The sequence below is a fragment of the Podarcis muralis genome, chromosome 8, assembly GCF_964188315.1.
Source record: "Podarcis muralis chromosome 8, rPodMur119.hap1.1, whole genome shotgun sequence".
Classification (NCBI taxonomy): Eukaryota; Metazoa; Chordata; class Lepidosauria; order Squamata; family Lacertidae; genus Podarcis; species Podarcis muralis.
In genome coordinates this window covers 10,420,113-10,442,242 of record NC_135662.1, presented here as the reverse complement: position 1 = coordinate 10,442,242, position 22,130 = coordinate 10,420,113, and the positions used below count along the sequence as shown (strand labels likewise).

Below are 22,130 nucleotides of genomic sequence, written 5' to 3'. Positions count from 1 at the left end.
GTAAAGGTAAAGGTACCCCTGCCCGTACGGGCCAGTCTTGACAGACTCTGGGGTTGTGCGCCCATCTCACTTAAGAGGCCAGGGGCCAGCGCTGTCCGGAGACACTTCCAGGTCACGTGGCCAGCGTGACAAAGCTGCATCTGGCGAGCCAGAGCCTCACACAGAAACGCTGTTTACCTTCCCACCAGTAAGCGGTCCCTATTTATCTACTTGCACCTGGGGGTGCTTTCGAACTGCTAGGTTGGCAGGCGCTGGGACCGAGCAACGGGAGCGCACCCCGCTGCGGGGATTCGAACCGCCGACCTTTCGATCGGCAAGCCCTAGGCGCTGAGGCTTTTACCCACAGCGCCACCTGCATCCCTAGGGTAATTCTTGCACATGCTCAAACAGCCTTCTGTGCTCTCAATCCAGGGAAGCAAGAGGAATCATGGGAATTCATGGGAATTATTATTAATTATTATTATTGACCCATACCCTCTGACATTTAGCCTGTAAAAGAGGAGACTGAGAGGAGATATGCTAGCCATCTCCAAATATCTCAAGGGCTGTCCCATGGAAGAGGGAATAAACTTGCTTTCTGTTATGTATTCAGTGGTTCGTGTTTGCCTGAGCTTGAGTCCAGACTAAGGATTCTGAGCTTCTGATTCGATACAAGATGTCCAATCACAGAACATTTCAGGATTTGGGCCTCTGCCATTGGCCCTTGAACTCTGAGTCGCGATTCGCAGCTTGGAAGTTTAGACAGCCAATCACGTTGGGAGTGGGAGTGGCCCAGGCTTTCAGGAATGTATATAAGCGGTTGCTTTGCCCCTGTTCCGCAGTTATGTAGTTCAATAAGGGCTCTTGCTGTTACCACTGTGTCTTGCCTTGTGGGGACCCACCTACACTTCACCTTCTCCTGCCCTAGAGGGTAGGACTCGAACCCATGGCTTCAAGTTACAAGGAAGGAGATTCCAACTAAACATCAGGAAAAACTTTTTGACAGTCGAGCTGTTTGACAGTGGAATGGCCTCCCTCGGGAGATTGTGGACTCTACTGCCTTGGAGGTTTTTATGCAGAGGTTGGAGGGCCAATCTGTTGAGTTCCAAAACTGGGGTGCACGTCTTCCCATGCGAATTATCTACACAAGATCATGGAGCCCAAAAGATACACTTTTTTTCAGTGTTGTGCTCTCATGGAGCCCCAAAATGCACATTTTGGGGTGGCACACAATACCATGTCCCCCAAAAGTGTTTGGGGGGTGAGATCTTGGTGTGAAACTGTGAGAGATCATGGAAACCAAAATGGCTGCTGTGCTCTCAGGGAAAAATGGATGTCCCGTTTTTTTCGGGACACTTGTGGGGTATGAGGGCTGCAAATTGTCAACGTGGGAAAGTGAACCAGGTATTCCCCAGTTCCTACAAAAATCAAATACTGTTGGTGAAGAAACCCCAAATGGAAGGAGAATCAACAGCAAACTCTTCCCGTCTCCCCCTGCCCTTAACGCTGAATTCCTTCTGCCTGACCAAACAGAGAAAGAAGAAAATAAGTTTGGTGACTCTTCTGGGAAAACGTACAAGAATGCTGAGCGCTAAGCGATGCTGCCAACCCAAGCAACTTTTCGACCAAGAAGAATGTATGTGGTCCTTCATTTCTCATTTTAATTAGATGTATGTGGGAATCTGGAACTCAAAAAAGACTTTCCCACATGCTTCCCACAGACATTTTTACAGCACAATGCAACTAGAAATCCATCTTGCATCTCAGTTAAAAATAGCAGCTTGGGCTAATCCAGCCATAAGTCTCTATAGGCCAGTCTATATATTGCATCTTTTAATTTCGTGGCTGCTGTCACCATCTGCAGTGATCATGGAGCCCAAGAAAGTAAAATCTCTCACTGCCTCCATTTCTTCCCCTTCTATTTGCCAGGAGGTGATGGGACCAGTGGCCATGATCTTCGTTTTTTTTGATGTTGAGCTTCAGACCATATTTTGCGCTCTCCTCTTTCACCCTCATTAAAAGGTTCTTTAATTCCTCCTCACTTTCTGCCATCAAGGTTGTGTCATCTGCATATCTGAGGTTGTTGATATTTCTTCCGGCAATCTTAATTCCAGCTTGGGATTCATCCAGCCCAGCCTTTCGCATGATGTATTCTGCATATAAATTAAATAAACAGGGAGACAAAATACAGCCTTGTTGTACTCCTTTCCCAATTTTGAACCAATCAGTTGTTCCATATCCAGTTCTAACTGTAGCTTCTTGTCCCACATAGAGATTTCTCAGGAGACAGATGAGGTGATCAGGCACTCCCATTTCTTTAAGAACTTGCCATAGTTTGCTGTGGTCGACATAGTCAAAGGCTTTTGCATAGTCAATGAAGCAGAAGTAGATGTCTTTCTGGAACTTCTCCCAAGAAGTTCTCTAGGCCTGTCATTGCCCTTCTCCCAAGAAGGGCAATGACAGGCCTAGACAGCATCTTGAGAAGTAGAGACGTCACCTTCCCAACAAAGGTCCATATAGTTAAAGCCATGGTTTTCCCAGTAGTGATGTATGGAAGTGAGAGCTGGACCATAAAGAAGGCTGATCGCCGAAGAATTGATGCTTTTGAATTATGGTGCTGGAGAAGACTCTTGAGAGTCCCATGGACTGCAAGAAGATCAAAAGCATCCATTCTTAAGGAAATCAGCCCTGAGTGCTCACTGGAAGGACAGATCATGAAGCTGAGGCTCCAGTACTTTGGCCACCTCATGAGAAGAGAAGACTCCCTGGAGAAGACACTGATGCTGGGAAAGATAGAGGGCACAAGGAGAAGGGGGCGACAGAGGACGAGATGGTTGGATAGTGTTTTCGAGGTTACCAGCATGAGTTTGACCAAACTGCGGGAGGTAGTGGAGGACAGAGGTGCCTGGCGTGCTCTGGTCCATGGGGTCACGAAGAGTCGGACACGACTAAACGACTAAACAACAACAACAAAAAATATATTGCATCAACAAATGTAGCTTTTTAAAAAAAAAAATAAAAAAGCTCTCTCTCTCTCTCTCTCTCTCATTTCACTTGTCCTCCTTACAGCCTCACTGGGCAGTCCCAAAAATTGCTCCTGAGGATCCTCCAGTCCTCCAGATTATGCATCTGGACCAACTAGGCTGACTGTTGGGATGTGAATAGATGCTAGGAGATGATATATTTATTAGGTACTATCCTTTCTTCCCCACGTTTGTGAGTTCAGCAGGATACATCCCTTTGCAGCTTGAAAGGGAAGCTTAGATAGGATAGTTTTAGCCGTTTGGTTTAAGTAATCCAGGGATGGATCTACACACGGGGGGGGGGGGGGGACTCTATACATAAGTCAGACATTAGATTGTTATAACAATAATAACAAAAACCCCTATGGGAAAAGGTGTATAAAATTTTTCTGCTCTCTGGCGCCATCTGGTGTTGCATGTTTATAGCGCCTTCAAATTGTTGTTTCTTTACTAATGTAGCTGAGTCCCAGGATGCTTTGAGGCAGACTGGATCCTTCCGGTGTTTCCCCCTCTTCTCCCCCTTAAAACAATCATCGCACAGACAGTCTTGTAAAAAGGGGAAATAACATTTACTCACTCAGAATGCTTTCTGAAGAGTAACAGATACAGCAGCTTCGTTCAGATAGGCTTAAAATGGTAAATCAATTCCAAATACAATGGTACCTCTGGTTACAGATGCTTCAGGTTACAGACTCCGCTAACCCAGAAATAGTACCTCGGGCTAAGAACTTTGCTTCAGGATGAGAACAGAAATCGTGCTCCAGCAGAAGGCCCCATTAGCTAAAGTGGTATCTCAGGTGAAGAACAGTTTCAGGTTAAGAACAGACCTCGGAACGAATTAAGTTCTTAACCTGAGGTACCAGTGTACACGTTAAAGTCTAACTTAAGATAGACTTGCTGGCAGAGCGGAAAGAGATTGAAAGAGGAAGAGAACATGCCCAGGAAGATAGGAGAAAAGCTATGCCCACCCTTGTCAGGGCACAGTGGGAGTGTCTCTCACAGAGTTCTCTCTAGAAATTTACAGGAAAACTCTGTGAGATTTGGCTCCTATCGCGTGCCTATCTAGCAAAACATGAATTGTTGATTTGACTGGGCTTTAAATATCCCACGCTGGTGCCAGCATCTGCCACCTTCAGGCAGCAAGCAGCTGGCACAGCTCCTTAGCGCTGATGTTGACATCCAGTTGGGCCCTCCTGCCAGAACATCTCTCCAGCTTTATGTTTAACCAGCAATGGTGGCTGGATCTGGGAAGCCACTAGGTGACAACTATACTTTGGAACTCCTTGCCACTACATATGACGAAGTCTCTTGCCTTTTCAGGATGTGGGTGGTGCTGTGGTCTTAACCACAGAGCCTAGGGCTTGCCAATCAGAAGGTTGGCGGTTCGAATCCCCACGATGGGGTGAGCTCCCGTTACTCGGTCCCAGCTCCTGACAACCTAGCAGTTCAAAAGCACACCAGTGCAAGTAGATAAATAGGTACCACTCCGGTGGGAAGGTAAACAGTGTTTCCATGCGCTGCTCTGGTTCGCCAGAAGCGGCTTAGTCATGCTGGCCACATGAGCTGTACATAGGGGCCTATAGAGCGAGATGAGCGCTGCAACCCCATAGTCGTCCGTGACTAGACCTAACTGTCAGGGGTCCCTTTACCTTTACCTATTGCCTTTTCGGTGCCTGTTGAAGACCTTTCTCTCCCTGCAAGCCTTCTTTTATCCAGTGCAATTTTTTTCTAGAAAAAGAGGTGCCGGAACTCACCACGAACGCCTCCCTTATTCTCTTATAATGGCAATGGCACCCACCTGAGAGGTGCTGAAACTGAGTTCTGGCTGCAAAAAAGCACTGCTTTTATACCAGTTGGTCTCTGGACTGGATCTAGACTTGTTTCTCAGGCATTTGATATTGTACAGAGTTGTACAAATCAACAAGCGTCCGCTCCATGTTACAAACACATGTGCATTTATCCAGACAGCTTGTTCCTGTGTTCAGTGTAATGTGTGAGCAAGCCTATAGCAAAGGTGATGGGAGCTGGGAATACAAGATCAGGAGACCTGTTGGTTCCCCATCCCTGATACATTGAACAGTGTCTTATTCCTCCAGAAGTATAACATTTTGTAATTCTGATTTTAGCTTGGCTGGTTCATGCTTTTTGTTTTTTTGTTTTGTTTTGGGTTGCAGCTGCTGCTGTTGGGTGGTGGTCATATTTTTCTATTATAATTTTGATTGCTGAAAGGAGGGTTGCACACATCACCACTAGTGAAACTTGCAATTGCAGGCTCAGAAAATATTTGCACCACTAGGTGGAGCCGCAAGAAAAGGCAACAGAGCCTGCAGCAAGCATCTCTTTGTCATACTACTATTTACTACTGGGTAATCATTGCCAATTATTTTCAACTGGCCCATTCCAATGCGTTGCACAATAGTGAACAACAAAATAAGTTTTCCCTTTGCTTTGTCCCTTTGCAACAAAAATGGGTCATTTGCTAAATGTAGCTTCCTTTCTAGTGGCAGAAAAAGGGAGTCAGTTTTAAAAGATGGCAACTGTGCTTTCCTTCTAATCAACTGAAATATAATGTTCACATCAAAGGAAGTAATAGTACTGCTCTATTCATGCTTTGGTTAAACCACACCTGGAATACTGTGTCCAGCTCTGGGTGCCACAATTTAAGAAGGATATTGACAAGCTGGAACGTGCGCAGAAGAAGGCAAGCAAGATTATCAAGGGTCTGGAAACCAAGCCTGATGAGGAACGGTTGAGGGAATTGGGGAGGGCGCCATCTTTTCTGTTATCTCAAGCACTGCCAGCTCTACCATTAGGCAGGTTGGGGCAGCCACCACCATTGGCAGATACTGAGAGATAGGGCGCTTCCCCCTACTATTCCCCTAAACTCACCTGCCCTGCAACCCCTATCACAGTCTAATATTCTCAGATTTTGTGGAGGATGAATCCTTGTCAACCCAGTTGGGTTTTCTATGAGGAATTAGAGGCTGCCATCTTGTCCTTTGCATCAGACAGCAAAATATCTTGGGCTGCCTCTGACCTCGGGCAGCAAAATACCTTGAACAAGATCGGATGCTGGTTGTTATTATTAATTAAGATCTACACACAGCTTCCTCATAGCTAGATATCAACATCCCCAGTGTTACTTGTCTGCGTATGGGGTGGTTGAGGAATGATTCTGTTGCACGCTTCTTCTTAATTAAGGTCCCTCTATATACTTAAAGGTAAAGGAACCCCTGACCATTAGGTCCAGTCGTGGCCGACTCTGGGGTTGCGTGCTCATCTCGCTTTACTGACCAAGGGAGCTGGCGTTTGTCCTCAGACAGCTTCCGGGTCATGTGGCCGGCATGACTAAGCTGCTTCTGGAAAACCAGAGCAGCGCACGGAAACACCGTTTACCTTCCCGCTGGAGCGGTACCTGTTTATCTACTTGCACTTTGACGTGCTTCCGAACTGCTAGGTTGGCAGGAGCAGGGACCGAGCAACGGGAGCTCACCCCGTCACGGGGCTTCTGATCGGCAAGTCCTATGCTCTGTGGTTTAACACTGAGTAAATTATAAATTATTTGTGAATTATAAATAATTTGTAAATTATTACCATGCAGGGTTGTTGTAAGTGGATATAACCTGTTACATTCTTACATCACATGAGCTCCTTGGAGGAAGGATAGAATACTTTGCTTTTGTTTAAGTAAGAAAAAGCGGAGAACTATTATTTGAAAGTATTATTCAGTGATCAATGGGGCTCAAAATGAATTGCATGTTTTACGTGACCTTGGATTCACTTATGGTCTTCAGAAGACTGGATGAAAAGCTTCAAGAGAACCTGAAAACTATTAACTAAATGCTATCAACAAAGGGAACCAACAAATTCCATTGCTGTGGTTCTGGGAACTCCTGTCTCTTAAGCAATGGGAATGAAATGTCCTTTCTAGTCCCTATGAAAATGACATAATTAACTTTGCAATTGAAGCTTTAATTTTGGCACTAAAGGACGGACCTTTTAAGGGTGAAAAAGCAAAAGCAGAACACTTTAGTAACTTTAGATCCCAGGACAGTGAACAAAACCCATAGCTAGCATGCAAGACAGACCAATGAATAGGGGGAAGGGATTGAAAATTGCCTGCGAGAATGCCAGGCTATATTCTATTCCTACGATGACGTCCATTCCAGTTCTGTCTCCTAAGAACTCACTCCTGGGGTAATTGTTCAGCAGAAAGGCACTGCGATCCCTGACAGGTGCAAGAAGCTATTCCTCTTGGGAGCCGTCCAAACTCACAGGTCAGGCGTAATCTTCTCACAGGAATAAGCAGAGGAAATAGGTCAGGCCTTGGACTGATCCCTCTGGAACCGCCCAATGACCTGGGGAACATGTGCTCAGTGCAATCTACCCAACGGCAAACAATTGTGGCATTGCACCCCTTCCCCATCTCGAAGTGATGAAATTTCCAGGCCATCATGGAAAACCAACAAAAGTATGAATTGCAATGCATTGCATCCTGATGTTGCTACCGAATTGATGAATACTACCAAATTTCAGGCTGGAACATAGGAAGCATCCTTAAACTGGGTCAGGCTATTGATCTGTCCTGCTCAGCATCATAATATTGGATAGAAGCAGTGCTTTCCTGTTAAGCGTAATTGTTTAGTTGACCTTGAAATGGAAATAACTCTCTCTGTGTTTGAATGTGTATTGTTGAAAGTTTAACTGGAAAATTTCATTGGGGTATATATATCCTAAAGCGAAGAAGGGCTCTCTAAGCACCTAGATGGGTTGATAATAAACTGTTGGTGTTCTCTGTTAGCTCTCATGTGGTGTTTAACCTTAGGTCTTGTGAGAGAGGTGTTCAGTTGCAAATTGCCATCTTGGGGAATTGGTCCTTGAGTCCTTCGCTGGGAGTCGCAGAGAACAGAGGATGTGCTTATGAGGTCTCTCTCCTGAAGAGAAAACAGGCTAATGGAGTCTGTGTGGAGAGAGACAGACCTCTGATTCTAGGTCTGTTGGGAGTAATCTAATATTTCTAAGAAGTTGAGCCTATGCCTGGACAAACATGACTGTATGCAACTATTTGGATGCATCATTATTTGATTTTGTATCTGCTTTGAATAAAGTTGTGCGAGTGAAACTTTTGAATTATGGGTCTGGATAATTTTTATTCCAATAAGAGTCAGTTTTTAGGCATATAAAGAGTCAGTATTTAAGGCAATAAGAGCTAGTTTTTAGCCGTTTCAGCTACTTCAAGCTGTGCAATATTAATACAGTTGTCCTTTGGAAGTCGAATGGAATCTGTTCCAGAAGTTTGTCCAACTTCCAAAGCATTCAGAAACCAAAGTGCAGCTTCTGATTGGCTGCAGGAAGCTCCTGCAGCCAATCAGAAGCCGTGGAAGCCCCGCCGGACGTTCGGGTTCCAAAGAACATTCACACACCGGAACACACACTTCCAGGTTTGCGGCGTTTGGGAGCCAAAATGTCTGAGTACCAAGGCATTCGGGATCCAAGGTACGACTGTATCTGCAATATTCCCCTTCCCTGCCCTTGTTGAAATACCTTGATAATAGTGCCATGGGTGCCAACACAAAATGGCTGTCATGGGCAGTGGGGAAAAGACATGGCAGAGAAGAACCATAGCTCAGTGGCAGATCATCTGCAATGCAAGCAGAAGGTCCCGAGTTCAAGTCCTGGCATCACCAGGTATGGCTGAGAGAGACTCCTGCCCGAAACCGTGGAGAGCTGCTGTCAGTCAGTTTGGCCAATACAGAGCAAGATAGGCCAATGGTCCATACCATTCAGTACCAGTACCAGTACCAGGTAGATCTGTGAAGCAGGAGACATCAGTGAGCTGTCACTGGATTCCTGAGTTTCCCTGCTGAGCTTTTCCTTCCTTTCTTACCCAGGTCTTTGCCCAGAACATCACCACGACCACGACTACCATGTCACCCCCTGCCACCTCCACCGCGACAGAGGCTTACGTGCGGACGCAGTACTGTAAGTGGCCGTGCGAATGTCCGGAGACGCCGCCCGTCTGCCCGGCGGGCGTCAGCCTGATGACCGACGGCTGTGAGTGCTGCAAGACATGTGCCAAGCAGTTGGGGGAGAACTGCACAGAGGCGGACACTTGCGACGTCCACAGGGGGCTGTACTGTGACTACAGCAGAGACAGACCTAGGTACGAAATAGGAGTGTGTTCACGTAAGTGATGTACCTCTTTCTTTTTGCCAGAGATACGGGTCATGGTGCTTCCTGTCGGTCTGAACATGTCCCAGGTTGTTTCTTCTCTTAAAGTAGACTGAGAAAGGCAGGATATTCAGTGGTACCGGTCTTGGCTACCGGTCAAGACCTAGATTGGCTCCCAGTACGTTTCTGAGCACAATTCAAAGTGTTGGTGCTGACCTTTAAAGCCCTAAACGGCCTCGGTCCAGTATACCTGAAGGAGCGTCTCCACCCCCATCATTCTACCCGGACACTGAGGTCCAGCGCAGAGGGCCTTCTGGCAGTTCCCTCACTGTGAGAAGCCAAGTTACAGGGAACCAGGCAGAGGGCCTTCTCGGTGGTGGCACCCGCCTGTGGAACGCCCTCCCACCAGCCCTGTTTAGGGAAGCTTTTAATGTTTGATGCATTACTGTATTTTAATATTGTGTTGAAAGCTGCCCAGAGTAGCCAGGGAAACCCAGCCAGATGGGAGGGGTATAAATAAATTATTATTATTATTATTATTAATAGTAGTAGTATTAGTATACCTCGGTTTTTGAACGTCTCCGTTGATGAACATTTCGGTTTTCGAACGCCATAAACCCGGAAGTAAATGCTTCGGTTTTCAAACACGCCTCAGAAGTCGAACATGCTACGCGACTACTGCTGAGTGCAGGATCCTGAGGCCTAGCTGTTGGCTATTGAGTTTTCAGTTTGCAAATGTTTCAGAACTTGGTCTTCCGGAACGGATTGCGTTTGAAAACCAAGGTGCCACTGCAAATGCATTAAATAAAATAATAATAACCACAGCAATGACGTTGTGAAGCATTGTCAGGGTTCAGTTAGCTGGGCCACCACTTTGTGATCCTTTGCTTCTGGATTTGCCTTGTTCCACTCTAGCAACATCTGGTGAGGTTGTTCTTTTTCTTTATGCCAGAGGTTTTCAACCTTTTTGAGTCCACAACTCCCTTCACCAACTACATTCTTCCTGCAGCACCCCTGTGGGGCCCAGGAACCCAGTTATGTCATCTCTTGCCTGCAAAGCCAGTAGCCTCTCATCCTTTTTTGAACACCCTCCCTTGTGGAGTGTTCCCTCAGCCCCCTATCCTTGGGAGTCTTCTAATGGTAAAGGTAAAGGAGCCCCTGACCATTAGGTCCAGTCGTGGCCAACTCTGGGGTTGCGGCCCTCATCTCGCTTTATTGGCCGAGGGAGCCGGCGTACAGCTTCCGGGTCATGTGGCCAGCATGACTAAGCCGCTTCTGGCGAACCAGAGCAGTGCACGGAAACGCTGTTTACCTTCCCGCTGGAGCAGTACCTATTTATCTACTTGCACTTTGACATGCTTTCAAACTGCTAGGTTGGCAGGAGCAGGGACCAAGCAATGGGAGCTCACCCCGTCGCGGGGATTCGAACCGCCAACCTTCTGATTGGCAAGTCCGAGGCTCTGTGGTTTAACCCACAGTGCCACCCGCGTCCCTGTTTGCAGAAAGATAGAACAATAAAATCAAGAAAAAGTCCTAGGCGGGTGTCTTCTAGGCAGCTGTAGCTGCCGACCCTTGTCTCTCAGCTGCCCACCCCACACCAAAGAGAGGTGCCTCCTCACACTGCCCCACAGGGCCCTGGGAAGCACCCCCTGGGCCAGCCCCAGAGGCACCATTTGCATGGGGAGCTTTCAGCCAGGGCTGCTGCAACAAACAGCTGGGCAAGCTTTTGGGAGGCAGAGACGTGAGAGGCTATCAGAAGAAGGAAGGAGAGACAGAGGCCAGTGTTGCCCACAATACCCCTATCATTCAAGGCACCCCAGGGTGTCACGGCAAACTGGCTGAATACCACTGTTTTATGCATTTTCTAATTTTCATTTTACACCATACATATTTCATCTGACATTGTTTCTGCGCAGATTTCCCAACCTGACCTTCAGTGGCATTCTAAGAAAGCCTTAATTTGCTGCATCTCCATTAATTTCTCCACCCTTTTAAAATTCCCGTCCTTTCTTACCCCTACTTGCAGGTTTACTGTAATGTCATTTCTTTTTAGATATTCTATAGGGTATTCCCACTCCCCACTCCCTTGTCTTCCTCTCGTCCCGGTTCCTTATTTTGGCTGTCATGTTTGCTAATTCTGTGAGCTCTATCAATTTGTACAACCATTGCTCTTCTGTATTTTCATCTTTTCACGCTTCTTCTTTTTCTTCTTAGCATCATTTCTTTGCTGCTTTGGGTGGTCCAGCTCTCGGTTAAATTCAGACCAAAATATTTATTGTACGCTGTTCCAGAAAATTCAAGTTCCCAACCAATTTGTAAGGTTTGAGGTTACACAGTAAACACTCCAAGTGTCGAAATAGGATCGCCGGGGTATTGAAAACCTGGTTTGGCTTTGAAGCCGTGCAAAACATTGGCAAACCCAGGAGGGGGGAAAAACATGCAGATCTGCTTACAACTCGATCTCAAGTTTGGGAATTTCCCCCTCTATTTAAAACAAAATCGTACAAGCACAGCACCTCCCTCACACACCCACACTCCCAAATGGGCAGGATCATTGTTGTAAAAGTGGGGAAACAGAGACTCAATGGCTCAGTCCCGTTTTTTGTCTGCAGTTGAAACAGGATATTCTATTAAAACTGCAGGAGCTGTGCGTGTTTCTGTGGGAGAGAAATAAAGCAAAACAAACTACTGTAAGCATTTGTACAAACACCTGTGAACTCGAGACAAAAGGGGTTGATCTTGAAAGGCTGCAGTGGCACAAGCCGTAACCTGCACCCTGGATTTCACATTACCTTAAAAAGGGCTGTAGTTCACCTTTGGAACATCTCGTTCGCTTATGAAATGTCCCTGCTTCAATCGATCTCTGGCCTCTCCAGTAGGATTGGAAATGTCGCCTTTCTGGAACCCTGGAGAGAACCACTGTCCTTCAGTGTAGACCACACTGAGCTAGAGGGATCAATTCTTTGGCTCAGTATAAGGGCTCACCCACAGCCACCTTTTGCCCCACACTTTATAGGCATAGTCCTTCTTAAGTTGTAGGTGAACATATCAGACGACACAGTGATTCTTCAAACAGCTCTTGTTTATTCACAGGCCAGAACAGAACTGAACTGAAGGGTTCAGCCAGCCTGCTTATATAGAGCTCCACTAGAACGCAACAGTAACCATTTTCTGTAACTATCCAATCACTGAACGTCACTTTCGATCCCTTATTTGCATATGTGGACCTGAACTATCTACAGTATCCCCCTGCTGGCCCAGGGTGAGAACTTCAGTACATAACAGTCCTCACTTTTAAAGCTCTGCATCTGAGCATTTTTTGGAGGTTCCCCATCCCCCGCCGCTTACCCCAGGAAAACCCACTCTTTAATGCCAAATCAGAACAAAGGGAAATTTGGGTTTCCAGTAGATTGCCATTCGCTCCGAATGAGTTGCTAAAAAGTGTGGGATAACCAACATGCTTAAGTCTAATTAATTCATGAAGGGGTTAATGCCATAGAGTAAGCTGTCCTGCCAGGCTTAGCTAGATCACTTCCCCTCACCTTGGGAGAAAGGAAGCCAATATATTGTTCCTTCGGTCTACCGTGTGAATTCCTGCATGTAAAGAGGTCTGGGCTGGTTGCTCCAAGGCTCAGACCGCATGGCCTTTACAAGCCATTATTGTGTTCCTTTACCAATAATTTAGGAATTTTCACCACTGTAACTAAGCCAAGTTGTACTGTGTGGTACTGCATGTAAAAGCACATGAATCTCACCAGGCAAGTACTAACAGGGGACAAGTTAAAGGTTTTTTTTTTTAATATAAAAAATATGCACAGCACATGAATATGGATTTCTCCCTTCCTCATAATATTGGAAGCTGGGGTCCAACTATGAAACTGAAAGGTGGGAGATGTACCATTGTAGCATCATTCAGCCCAGACACTGAGGTCCAGCTCTGAGGGCCTTCTGGTGATTCCTCCACTGCAGGAAGTGAGATTACAGGGAACCAGGCAGAGGGCCTTCTTGGTAGGGGTGCCCACCCTGTGGAACACCCTCCCACCAGATGTCAAGGAAATTAACAACTATCTGACTTTTAGAAGACATCTGAAGGCAGCCCTGTCTAGGGAAGTTTTTAATGTTTGATGTTCTGTTGTGTTTTTAACTCTGTTGGGAGCCACCTCAAGCGGTGGGGTATAAATAATGTATTATTATTATTATTATTATTATTATTATTATAGGTGCCAATGGCGCTGGCTTTAACATTCCTAGAGGATAATGCCGTTGGCTCCTAGTCACAATGATTAGATTCTCCTTACATGATCAGGGGTAGCATGTCTCTGGATACCAGTTTCAAACTGGGAAACAACAGAGAGAAAGAACAAAAAAACAATTAAAAAATGAGAGGCACAAATACAAGATGGGTGACACCTGGCTTGAGAGCAGTACATGTGAAAAGGATCTAGGAGTCTTGGTTGACCACAAACTTGACATGAGCCAACAGTGTGACGCGGCAGCTAAAAAAGCCAATGCAATTCTGGGCTGCATCAATAGGAATATAGCATCTAGATCAAGGGAAGTAATAGTGCCACTGTATTCTGCTCTGGTCAGACCTCACCTGGAGTACTGTGTCCAGTTCTGGGCACCACAGTTCAAGGAGGACACTGACAAACTGGAACGTGTCCAGAGGAGGGCAACCAAAATGGTCAAAGGCCTGGAAACGATGCCTTATGAGGAATGGCTAAGGGAGCTGGGCATGTTTAGCCTGGAGAAGAGGAGGTTAAGGGGTGATATGATAGCCATGTTCAAATATATAAAAGGATGTCACATAGAGGAGGGAGAAAGGTTGTTTTCTGCTGCTCCAGAGAAGCGGACACGGAGCAATGGATCCAAACTACAAGAAAGAAGATTCCACCTAAACATTAGGAAGAACTTCCTGACAGTAAGAGCTGTTCGACAGTGGAATTTGCTGCCAAGGAGTGTGGTGGAGTCTCCTTCTTTGGAGGTCTTTAAGCAGAGGCTTGACAACCATATGTCAGGAGTGCTCTGATGGTGTTTCCTGCTTGGCAGGGGGTTGGACTTGATGGCCCTTGTGGTCTATTCCAACTCTATGATTCTATGAACTACTGCCCTCGTGCTCTGCCTGTTGGGCTTCCCATAGGCATCTGGTTGGCTGTTGAGGAAGGAAGGAAGGTTTTGGTTTAATCTGGCAGTTCTTATGTAAAGAAGTTCCTTTTCTCCAGGGAAGAAAGAAATCTGTGTAAATCAGATGGGTACTTACATGTCAGGAGCTCAGCCTACACTCGAGTAGGACCCTGGTAGAGACACATGCCCAACTGGCATGTTCCCTCCCTCCTGGTCGATTGTTTGGGAGCTTCAAAAGCTTTCTTCAGCCGGAACATCATAGCAACCGATGCCAACCGACACCAGCACACTTAGGGATCCGCAGAGTCTTTGCAGCTTGTGTGACAGACCTCAGCAACTCAGCATTTTGGCTAATTTACTTTATTTACATATAAACGCACACGGAGCACTGCAACATGGCTCCCTCTCTCTCTAGCATCAGACAGCAAAGAGAAAAGCAAAGGACAATCGTCCCACTTCACGGAACACAGTAACACAAACATCCTGTCTCTATCACTTCCCACTCTGTGGAGTCAAAACATACACCGTCATGTGATAGACAATAATCCCATGACTGCAACCATGGAGCAGGAATTTTAATTAGAAAATTAAACTGGCTATTATTATTATTATTATTATTATTATTATTATTATTATTACAGTCAAACCTCGGTTCCTGAACGCTTCTGTTATCATACTTTTTGGCTCCCGAATATCAAAAACCTGGAAGTACAGTGAGGGGTAAAAGTATTTGATCCCCTGCTAAATTTGCCTGTTTGCCCTCTAACGAAGAAATGACCAGTTGTTATTCTGTTGTTATTCCTGTTGTTATTCTGTCTCTCACAGCTACAAGAAACCTACCATTAAAATTATGGACTGGTCATTTCTTCATCAGAGGGCAAACATTAGGATCAAATACTCCCCCCCCCTCCACACTGCAAGTGTTCTGGTTTTTGAATATTTTTCGGAAGCTGAAAGTCTGATGCAACTTCCACTTGAGTGCAGGAAGCTCCTTCAGCCAATCGGAAGCCGCGACTCAGTTGTCGAATGTTTCGGAAGCCGAACGGATTACGTTCGACAACCAAGGTTTGACTGTGTTGTTGTTGTTGTTGTTGTTAGGCCCTATACCTGTAGGTCTCAGGGTGCTTCACAACATAAAATTTGACTAATTTATGTTATTTCTGCATTTTTACAATTTTACATTGCAGTGTTTTAATTTATTGTACAATGCCTTGATAATTTAGGGAGTGGGCAGTTTACAAAAGTAAAGGTAAAGGTAAAGGGACCCCTGACCATTAGGTCCAGTCGCAGCCAACTCTGGGGTTGTGGCGCTCATCTCACTTTACTGGCCGTGGGAGCCGGTGTACAGCTTCCGGGTCATGTGGCCAGCATGACTAAGCCGCTTCTGGCGAACCAGAGCAGCGCACAGAAACGGCGTTTACCTTCCCGCCGGAGTGGTACCCATTTATCTACTTGCACTTTGATGTGCTTTCTAACTGCTAGGTTGGCAGGAGCAGGGACCGAGCAATGGGAGCTCACCCTGTCGCGGGGATTCGAACCGCTGACCTTTTAATTGGCAAGTCCTAGGCTCTGTGGTTTAGACCACAGCACCACCCGCGTCCCTTATAAGTAAATAGATAACCTGCCCTTGCCTGGTGCTGTGTTGGAAGAAAGAAAGAAAGAAAGAAAGAAAGAAAGAAAGAAAGAAAGAAAGAAAGAAAGAAAGAAGGAAGGAAGGAAGGAAGGAAGGAAGGAAGGAAGGAAGGAAGGAAGGAAGGAAGGAAGGAAGGAAGGAAGGAAGGAAGGAAGGAAGGAAGGAAGGAAGGAAGGAAGGAAGGAAGGAAGGAAGGAAGGAAAATCTGTGTATTCAAAACCTGATTGCTGCTGTGATATCAGATGTCATGTGAGCCTGGGCTTTTGAAACTCTCTCTCTCTCTCTCTCTCTCTCTCTCTCTCTGCATTTCCCCTCTTCCTTTTGTAGAAATTGTCGGCCTCGACTGCATCCTCGATGGGGTGAGGTACAAGAACGGACAGTCCTTCCAGCCCAATTGCAAGTACAATTGCACCTGTATCGGAGGAGCGGTGGGCTGCTTCCCCACCTGCAGAGACTCCAAGCCACCCCTCGTTTGGTGCCCCAACCCCAAACTGATTAAGCTGAAGGGGCAATGCTGCGAACAGTGGGTCTGCGACGACTCCAAGAAAATCAGAAAGACCTCCCCACGGCACATCTCCTCTGCAGGTATTGGCGGTGTGTGTGTTTGTGTGTGGAGCACGTGAGGAGGGGCAACTTTCTAAGACTTCGAAAGAAGCTCCCCACAGCTTTTAGGGGCAAACTCCCTGCAGCATGGAGTTCCAGGTATAGCTTGTTCCACCCTTTCTCTGCAACGAAAACACAACAAATCAAAACCAACAGACACTTGAGGGCTGGGCTTGGAGGGAATTGAGAAGAGGTGCTTAATTTTTTTACCTGCTGGCCCTTTTCCAGCTCAACATTTGCCCTTCCAAGGTGGTTTTCCTCCAGCAGGGAAAAAGGTAGAAAAGCTGTATTATACAAGGGCAGACCACTGATTCATCTAGCTCACATTTAATGCCACATTTGCACTATACAGTCATACCTCGGGTTACAGACACTTCAGGTTGCGTTTTTTTTGGGTTACGGACCACCAAAACCTACTGGAACAGATTGCTTCCAGGTTTCGGTGGTCGTGCATGCGCAGAAGTGCTAAATCATGCTTTGCGCATGCGCAGAAGCGCCGAATCGCAACCCATGCATGCGCAGATGCGGGTTGCAAAAGCTGGGGGTTGCGAACGTGCATCCCACATGGATCATATTCACAACCCGAGCATCCACTGTACATTTAAACAAGCATCATACCACTTTAAGCAGACATGGCTACCCCCCCCCAAAGAATCCTAGGAACTGTAGTTCTTTAAGGGTGCTGTGAGCTGTTAGGAGACCCCGGGTCCCCTCACAGAGCCACAATTGCCAGAGTGGTTTAACAGAAAGAAAAAAGAAAAACCCAAAACCACCAGAATACCTATATATACATAGTACCGGTATGTATGTTTTTATATCTTTGTATGTTACTTTAGGGGACGTGGGTGGTGCTGTGGGTTAAACCACAGAGCCTAGGACTTGCCGATCAGAAGGTCGGCGGTTCGAATCCCCGCGACGGGGTGAGCTCCCATTGCTCGGTCCCTGCTCCTGCCCACCTAGCAGTTCGAAAGCACGTCAAGGTGCAAGTAGATAAATGGGTACCGCTCCAGCAGGAAGATAAACGGCGTTTCTGTGTGCTGCTCTGGTTCGCCAGAAGCAGCTTAGTCATGCTGGCCACATGACCAAGAAGCTGTACGCCGGCTCCCTCGGCCAATAAAGTGAGATGAGCGCCGCAACCCCAGAGTCGGTCATGACTGGACCTAATGGTCAGGGGTCCCTTTACTTTTACCTATGTTACTTTGGAATTTGTGTAGCTATTTATATTACAAAGCATCTATGTTAATATGATTTAGAACTATGCACAGCTGATGAAGCCCTTTCGGGCGAAACAGGGGAATATCCAGGAATCCTTGTCTCGTCTGCCTGTGCCAGCATCCATTAGTGCCAGGTTCTTTTGTCTGCCAACCCAATCCTCTTCATTAGACACTTAGAAGATTATTTCATGCCACTCTTCTAAGTAATACGACAGACAGAAAAATACAAGAGAAGATGAAGAAATTAGAAAAGAATGTACTACGGCACTGACAATATAGGACTTGTATTTTGTACATACTGGACTTGGTGGTCAACTGGAAAGCTACATTCTAATATATTATGTCACGATCTTGATTTTGACATTATAAGAAGATGTATCTAATTTTTGAGAAGCAAAGGTAAAGCTAAAGGGACCCCTGACCGTTAGGTCCAGTCGTGACCGACTCTGGGGTTGCGGCGCTCATCTCGCTTTATTGGCCAAGGGAGCCGGCGTACAGCGAACCAGAGCAGTGCATGGAAACGGTGTTTACCTTCCCGCCGGAGCAGTACCTATTTATCTACTTGTACTTTGACATGCTTTCGAACTGTTAGGTTGGCAGGAGCAGGGACTGAGCAACGGAACTCACCCCGTTGCGGGGATTCGAACCGCTGACCTTCTGACCCGCGACCCCTTTTGAGAAATAGTTTCTAGTAAATAGCTTTGCAGTTGTTACTATACGGCCTATTACATTTATGTGTTTTTTTCAATTAGAGTGGTTTAACAGCCAATTCCTCTTCACAGGGAACTCTGGGCCATTCCTGAGGCTGGTGCATAAGCTCACCTAATGCCACATGTTCCTCTTCTTTTACAGTTTACGAAGGGGAAATTGAGTCGTGGCAGAAAAACTGCATCCTCCACACCTCTTCCTGGAGTCCCTGCTCGAAGACCTGTGGGATGGGCACGTCCCAAAGAATCTCGAACGAGAATGACCAGTGCCGTCTGACAAAAGAGAGCCGGCTCTGTAACATGCGCCCATGCGAAGAGGACATCGCCAAGCACATTAAGGTATGGGATGATACAGGCAGAAATCCTCCTTGTTGCTCTTGCTTCACCACATTAAGCACATTAAGGTACTGCTTGTAGGATTGCTCTTGTTTCCCCATCCATCCACAAGAAGCTCCCACAATTTCTCCGGAACAGCCATTCACTTTTTATGGCATCTCCAGATGATGCCATTTCTAAGTCCTTGGCTTCTAGTGTTTTTCCGCATTCCCTTCCCGGGTGTTTGAGACCTGAGTGGTCACTTACTTATTTACTTAAAGCTAAAGGGACCCCTGACCATTAGGTCCAGTCGTGGCTGACTCTGGGGTTGTGGTGCTCAACTCGCTTTATTGGCCAAGGGAGCTGGTGTACAGCTTCTGGGTCATGTGGCCAGCATGGCTAAGCCGCTTCTGGCGAACCAGAACAGCGCACAGAAACGCCGTTTACCTTCCCGCCGAAGCGGTACCTATTTATCTACTTGCACTTTGACGTGCTTTCAAACTTCTAGGTTGGCAGGAGCTGGGACAGAACAATGGGAGCTCACCCCGTCGCGGGGATTCCGCCGACCTTCTGATCGGCAAGTCCTAGGCTCTGTGGTTTAACCCACAGCGCCACCCGCGTCTCTTACTTACTTAGGCTATCCAATTGCAGCTCTGTCCTGTCCAAAGAGATGGACAACATGATGGGGTATCAGGCTTCAGGAAATCAGCTTCCTCCCCGCCCCCTTGGAAGTAGATAAGCAGAACAAAGAGAAAGGAGTCTCTTACCAGTTAGAAACTTTGATGATCACAGAGAGAGAATGAAGAATCCATTGCTAGGAATGACGGTGCTCCTAATTAAGGGTTCCACCCACTTCCTCCCTAGTCACCCACGTCACTACTGCGTCTTGTAACCTGATCTCACAACCACTGTGCTTTCTGTGCTGCCACCTTATCTGCTCTTCTTGACCTTGGGCTGAGCAGATGAATGCTTTTCAGCGACAGTGAGTCTGTTAACTCTCTCTCTCCCAGTGCTTCTCCTCCTAGCTGTTCCCCATCCAGTACTTCCCAGCTTCTGCCTTCTGAACTATGTCCCTCTGCAAACCGCTATTCTAAATCTATACTGTGGGAAGATTCAGGATCCGGAGCAGGAGCAGGAGGAGGGGGAGGCTCCCACCAGTCCTCCTCAGTGCAGCCCTCCTCAGCACGGTCCCTGACATGGGGGCACAGAGGATTCTGGGACTTGTGGTTTTAATCAAGGGGTTTTGCAACTGGGAAGGAAGACTGCATAACCCAGGGATAGTCTACCTGTAAACCTCTAGATGTTGTTGGACTTTAGCTCCCATAAGTCCCAGCCAGCATGGCCAATGGTCAGCGATGAAGAGAGCTGAGAGTTTCTAGCACTTTCCAACCTCCTCGTAATTCTTGGAGAAGTTTTATTCTGTTTTCAAAGTTTTGTTCTGTTTTTAATGTTCTGTTGAAAGCCACCCAGAGTGGCTGGGGAAACCCAGCCAGATGGGTGGGGTAGAACTAATAAATTATTATGAGTATTATTATTACTGGAAGCATAAATAAAAATGTTTAATCGGTCAAGTTGATTGCTATCATCTCTCTCTCATGTTGTTTCTAGCCTGGAAAGAAATGCTTAGCTGTGTACAGGAGGCAGGAGCTGATGAACTATACTCTGTCTGGATGCGTGAGCAAGGCAGCTTACCGGCCGAAATACTGCGGCGTCTGTGTGGACAATCGCTGCTGTACTCCGTACAAGTCGAAGACCATCGACGTGAGCTTCGAGTGCCCGGATGGGACCGGGTTCTCCAAGAAAGTCATGTGGATCAACGCCTGCTTTTGCAACCTGAGCTGCAAGAGCCCCAACGACATTTTCGCTGACTTAGCTCATTACCACGATTACTCCGAAGTTGCTAATTAAGTTGGCTGGGTATGATGGCATGCGCGGGGAGGGAGGGAGGGAGGGAGGGAGGGAGGGAGGGAGGGAGGCTCGCGAGAGGGGACTCCTACATTTTATTGCTCTGATTTTACAGAGGGTCTAAAATAAAAGAGAATCTTCCGTCTGCTGTATGTGAAAGCAAAACCATTTGTTGATTTAAATCCTTTTTCTTTTTCTTTTACTCATCCTGGGCTAAGTCTGCGTTGATTCATCCTGTCATTTTAAATGCTTTTTTAACAACAGGATTTTCTGCAGAATGCCCTAGTACTCAAATATTTTCTGTTATGATGGCTGCAGTGTAGACCTTTTGAATTATTATTTCCTTTGAGGTTTAGAAGCAGAGGTTGGATGGCCATCTGTCATGGATGCTTTAGCTGAGATTCCTGCATTGCAGCGGGTTGGACTAGATGACCCCAGGGTCCCTTCCAACTTTAAGATTCCATTACTCTTTTTAAAGTGCAGGGCTTCATCTACATAAAACACTTCTTGCCCGTTTACAGTCGTACCTTGGTTTACAACCATAATCCATTCCGGAGGTCCATTTGTAAACCAAAACAGGTTGTAACCCAAGGCGCGCTTTCGCCAATGGGGCGTCCAAAATGTTTTTGTTCGTAATCCAAAAAAAATGGGTTGTAATCCAAAAAAAGGTTGCAAACCAGGACACGCACTTCCAGGTTTGATGTGTTCGTAATCCAAAATGTATGCAAACCAAAACGTATGCAAACCAAGGTACCACTTTATTTTCTTTAAACAGGATTTCTATAGCGCTTAATCCTCAAAACCTTTAAATGCTTCACATTAAATAGACATTAAAATGTACCAATTAAATCAGATGTTAAAAACAAGTTGGCTTATAAATATAAATAAGATCAGCCATTTTGCGCGCGCACACACACATACACACACACACACACTTAAAAAAAACATTTTAAACTGCATGCCAAATTTGCATGTGTGTGTAGGCTCGCCTAAACAACGTTTTTAGCAGGTGCTGAAACCAGCACAGCAAAGACACCCATCTAGTATCAATGGGCAGGGAGTTCCAGAGTGTACTTGCAACCACAGTGAAGGATTGATTCCTTGCACCTAGCACAAGTTGGGTAGCACTTCCCCAGTGACTTGGGCCTACTCTCTCTGTGAGCTTACAGGGCATGCTGCTCTTGTGAAACACCCGCTCAGCTCAGTAGAAGCAAGTCCAAATCACCATTGGATTGGGAAGGCTTTCTACATCTGTTCAACGGGGCTGTTGCAACATCCTTGGACCCACACTTTAGCTCTGGTTCCCATGCACAGCGGGATGTGGGAGTGGGTGGGGCTGTGCGCCGGTTTCTCCTATCTTGTTAAGGAAGAATGATTTGCCACGTGTGGCTGCTTTAAGTCACTTGCGCTCCAAATGTCATGCAATTGCACCACTGGGAAGTACAGTCATACCTTG

General features: G+C 46.4%; 1 protein-coding gene across 1 annotated transcript in view; it reads left to right on the top strand.

Annotated features, from left to right (window-relative positions):
- Positions 1 to 20,700, top strand: part of CCN4 (cellular communication network factor 4) — a 36,289-nt gene extending 15,589 nt beyond the window's left edge. The window contains exons 2-5 of the mRNA XM_028736117.2: positions 8,894 to 9,188; positions 16,258 to 16,515; positions 18,600 to 18,793; positions 20,378 to 20,700. Coding sequence (XP_028591950.2) covers positions 8,894 to 9,188; positions 16,258 to 16,515; positions 18,600 to 18,793; positions 20,378 to 20,677 — 1,047 coding nt within the window. The 3' untranslated portion in view covers positions 20,678 to 20,700. The remainder of the gene's footprint in view (positions 1 to 8,893; positions 9,189 to 16,257; positions 16,516 to 18,599; positions 18,794 to 20,377) is intronic.
- Positions 20,701 to 22,130: the final 1,430 nt, after the last annotated feature.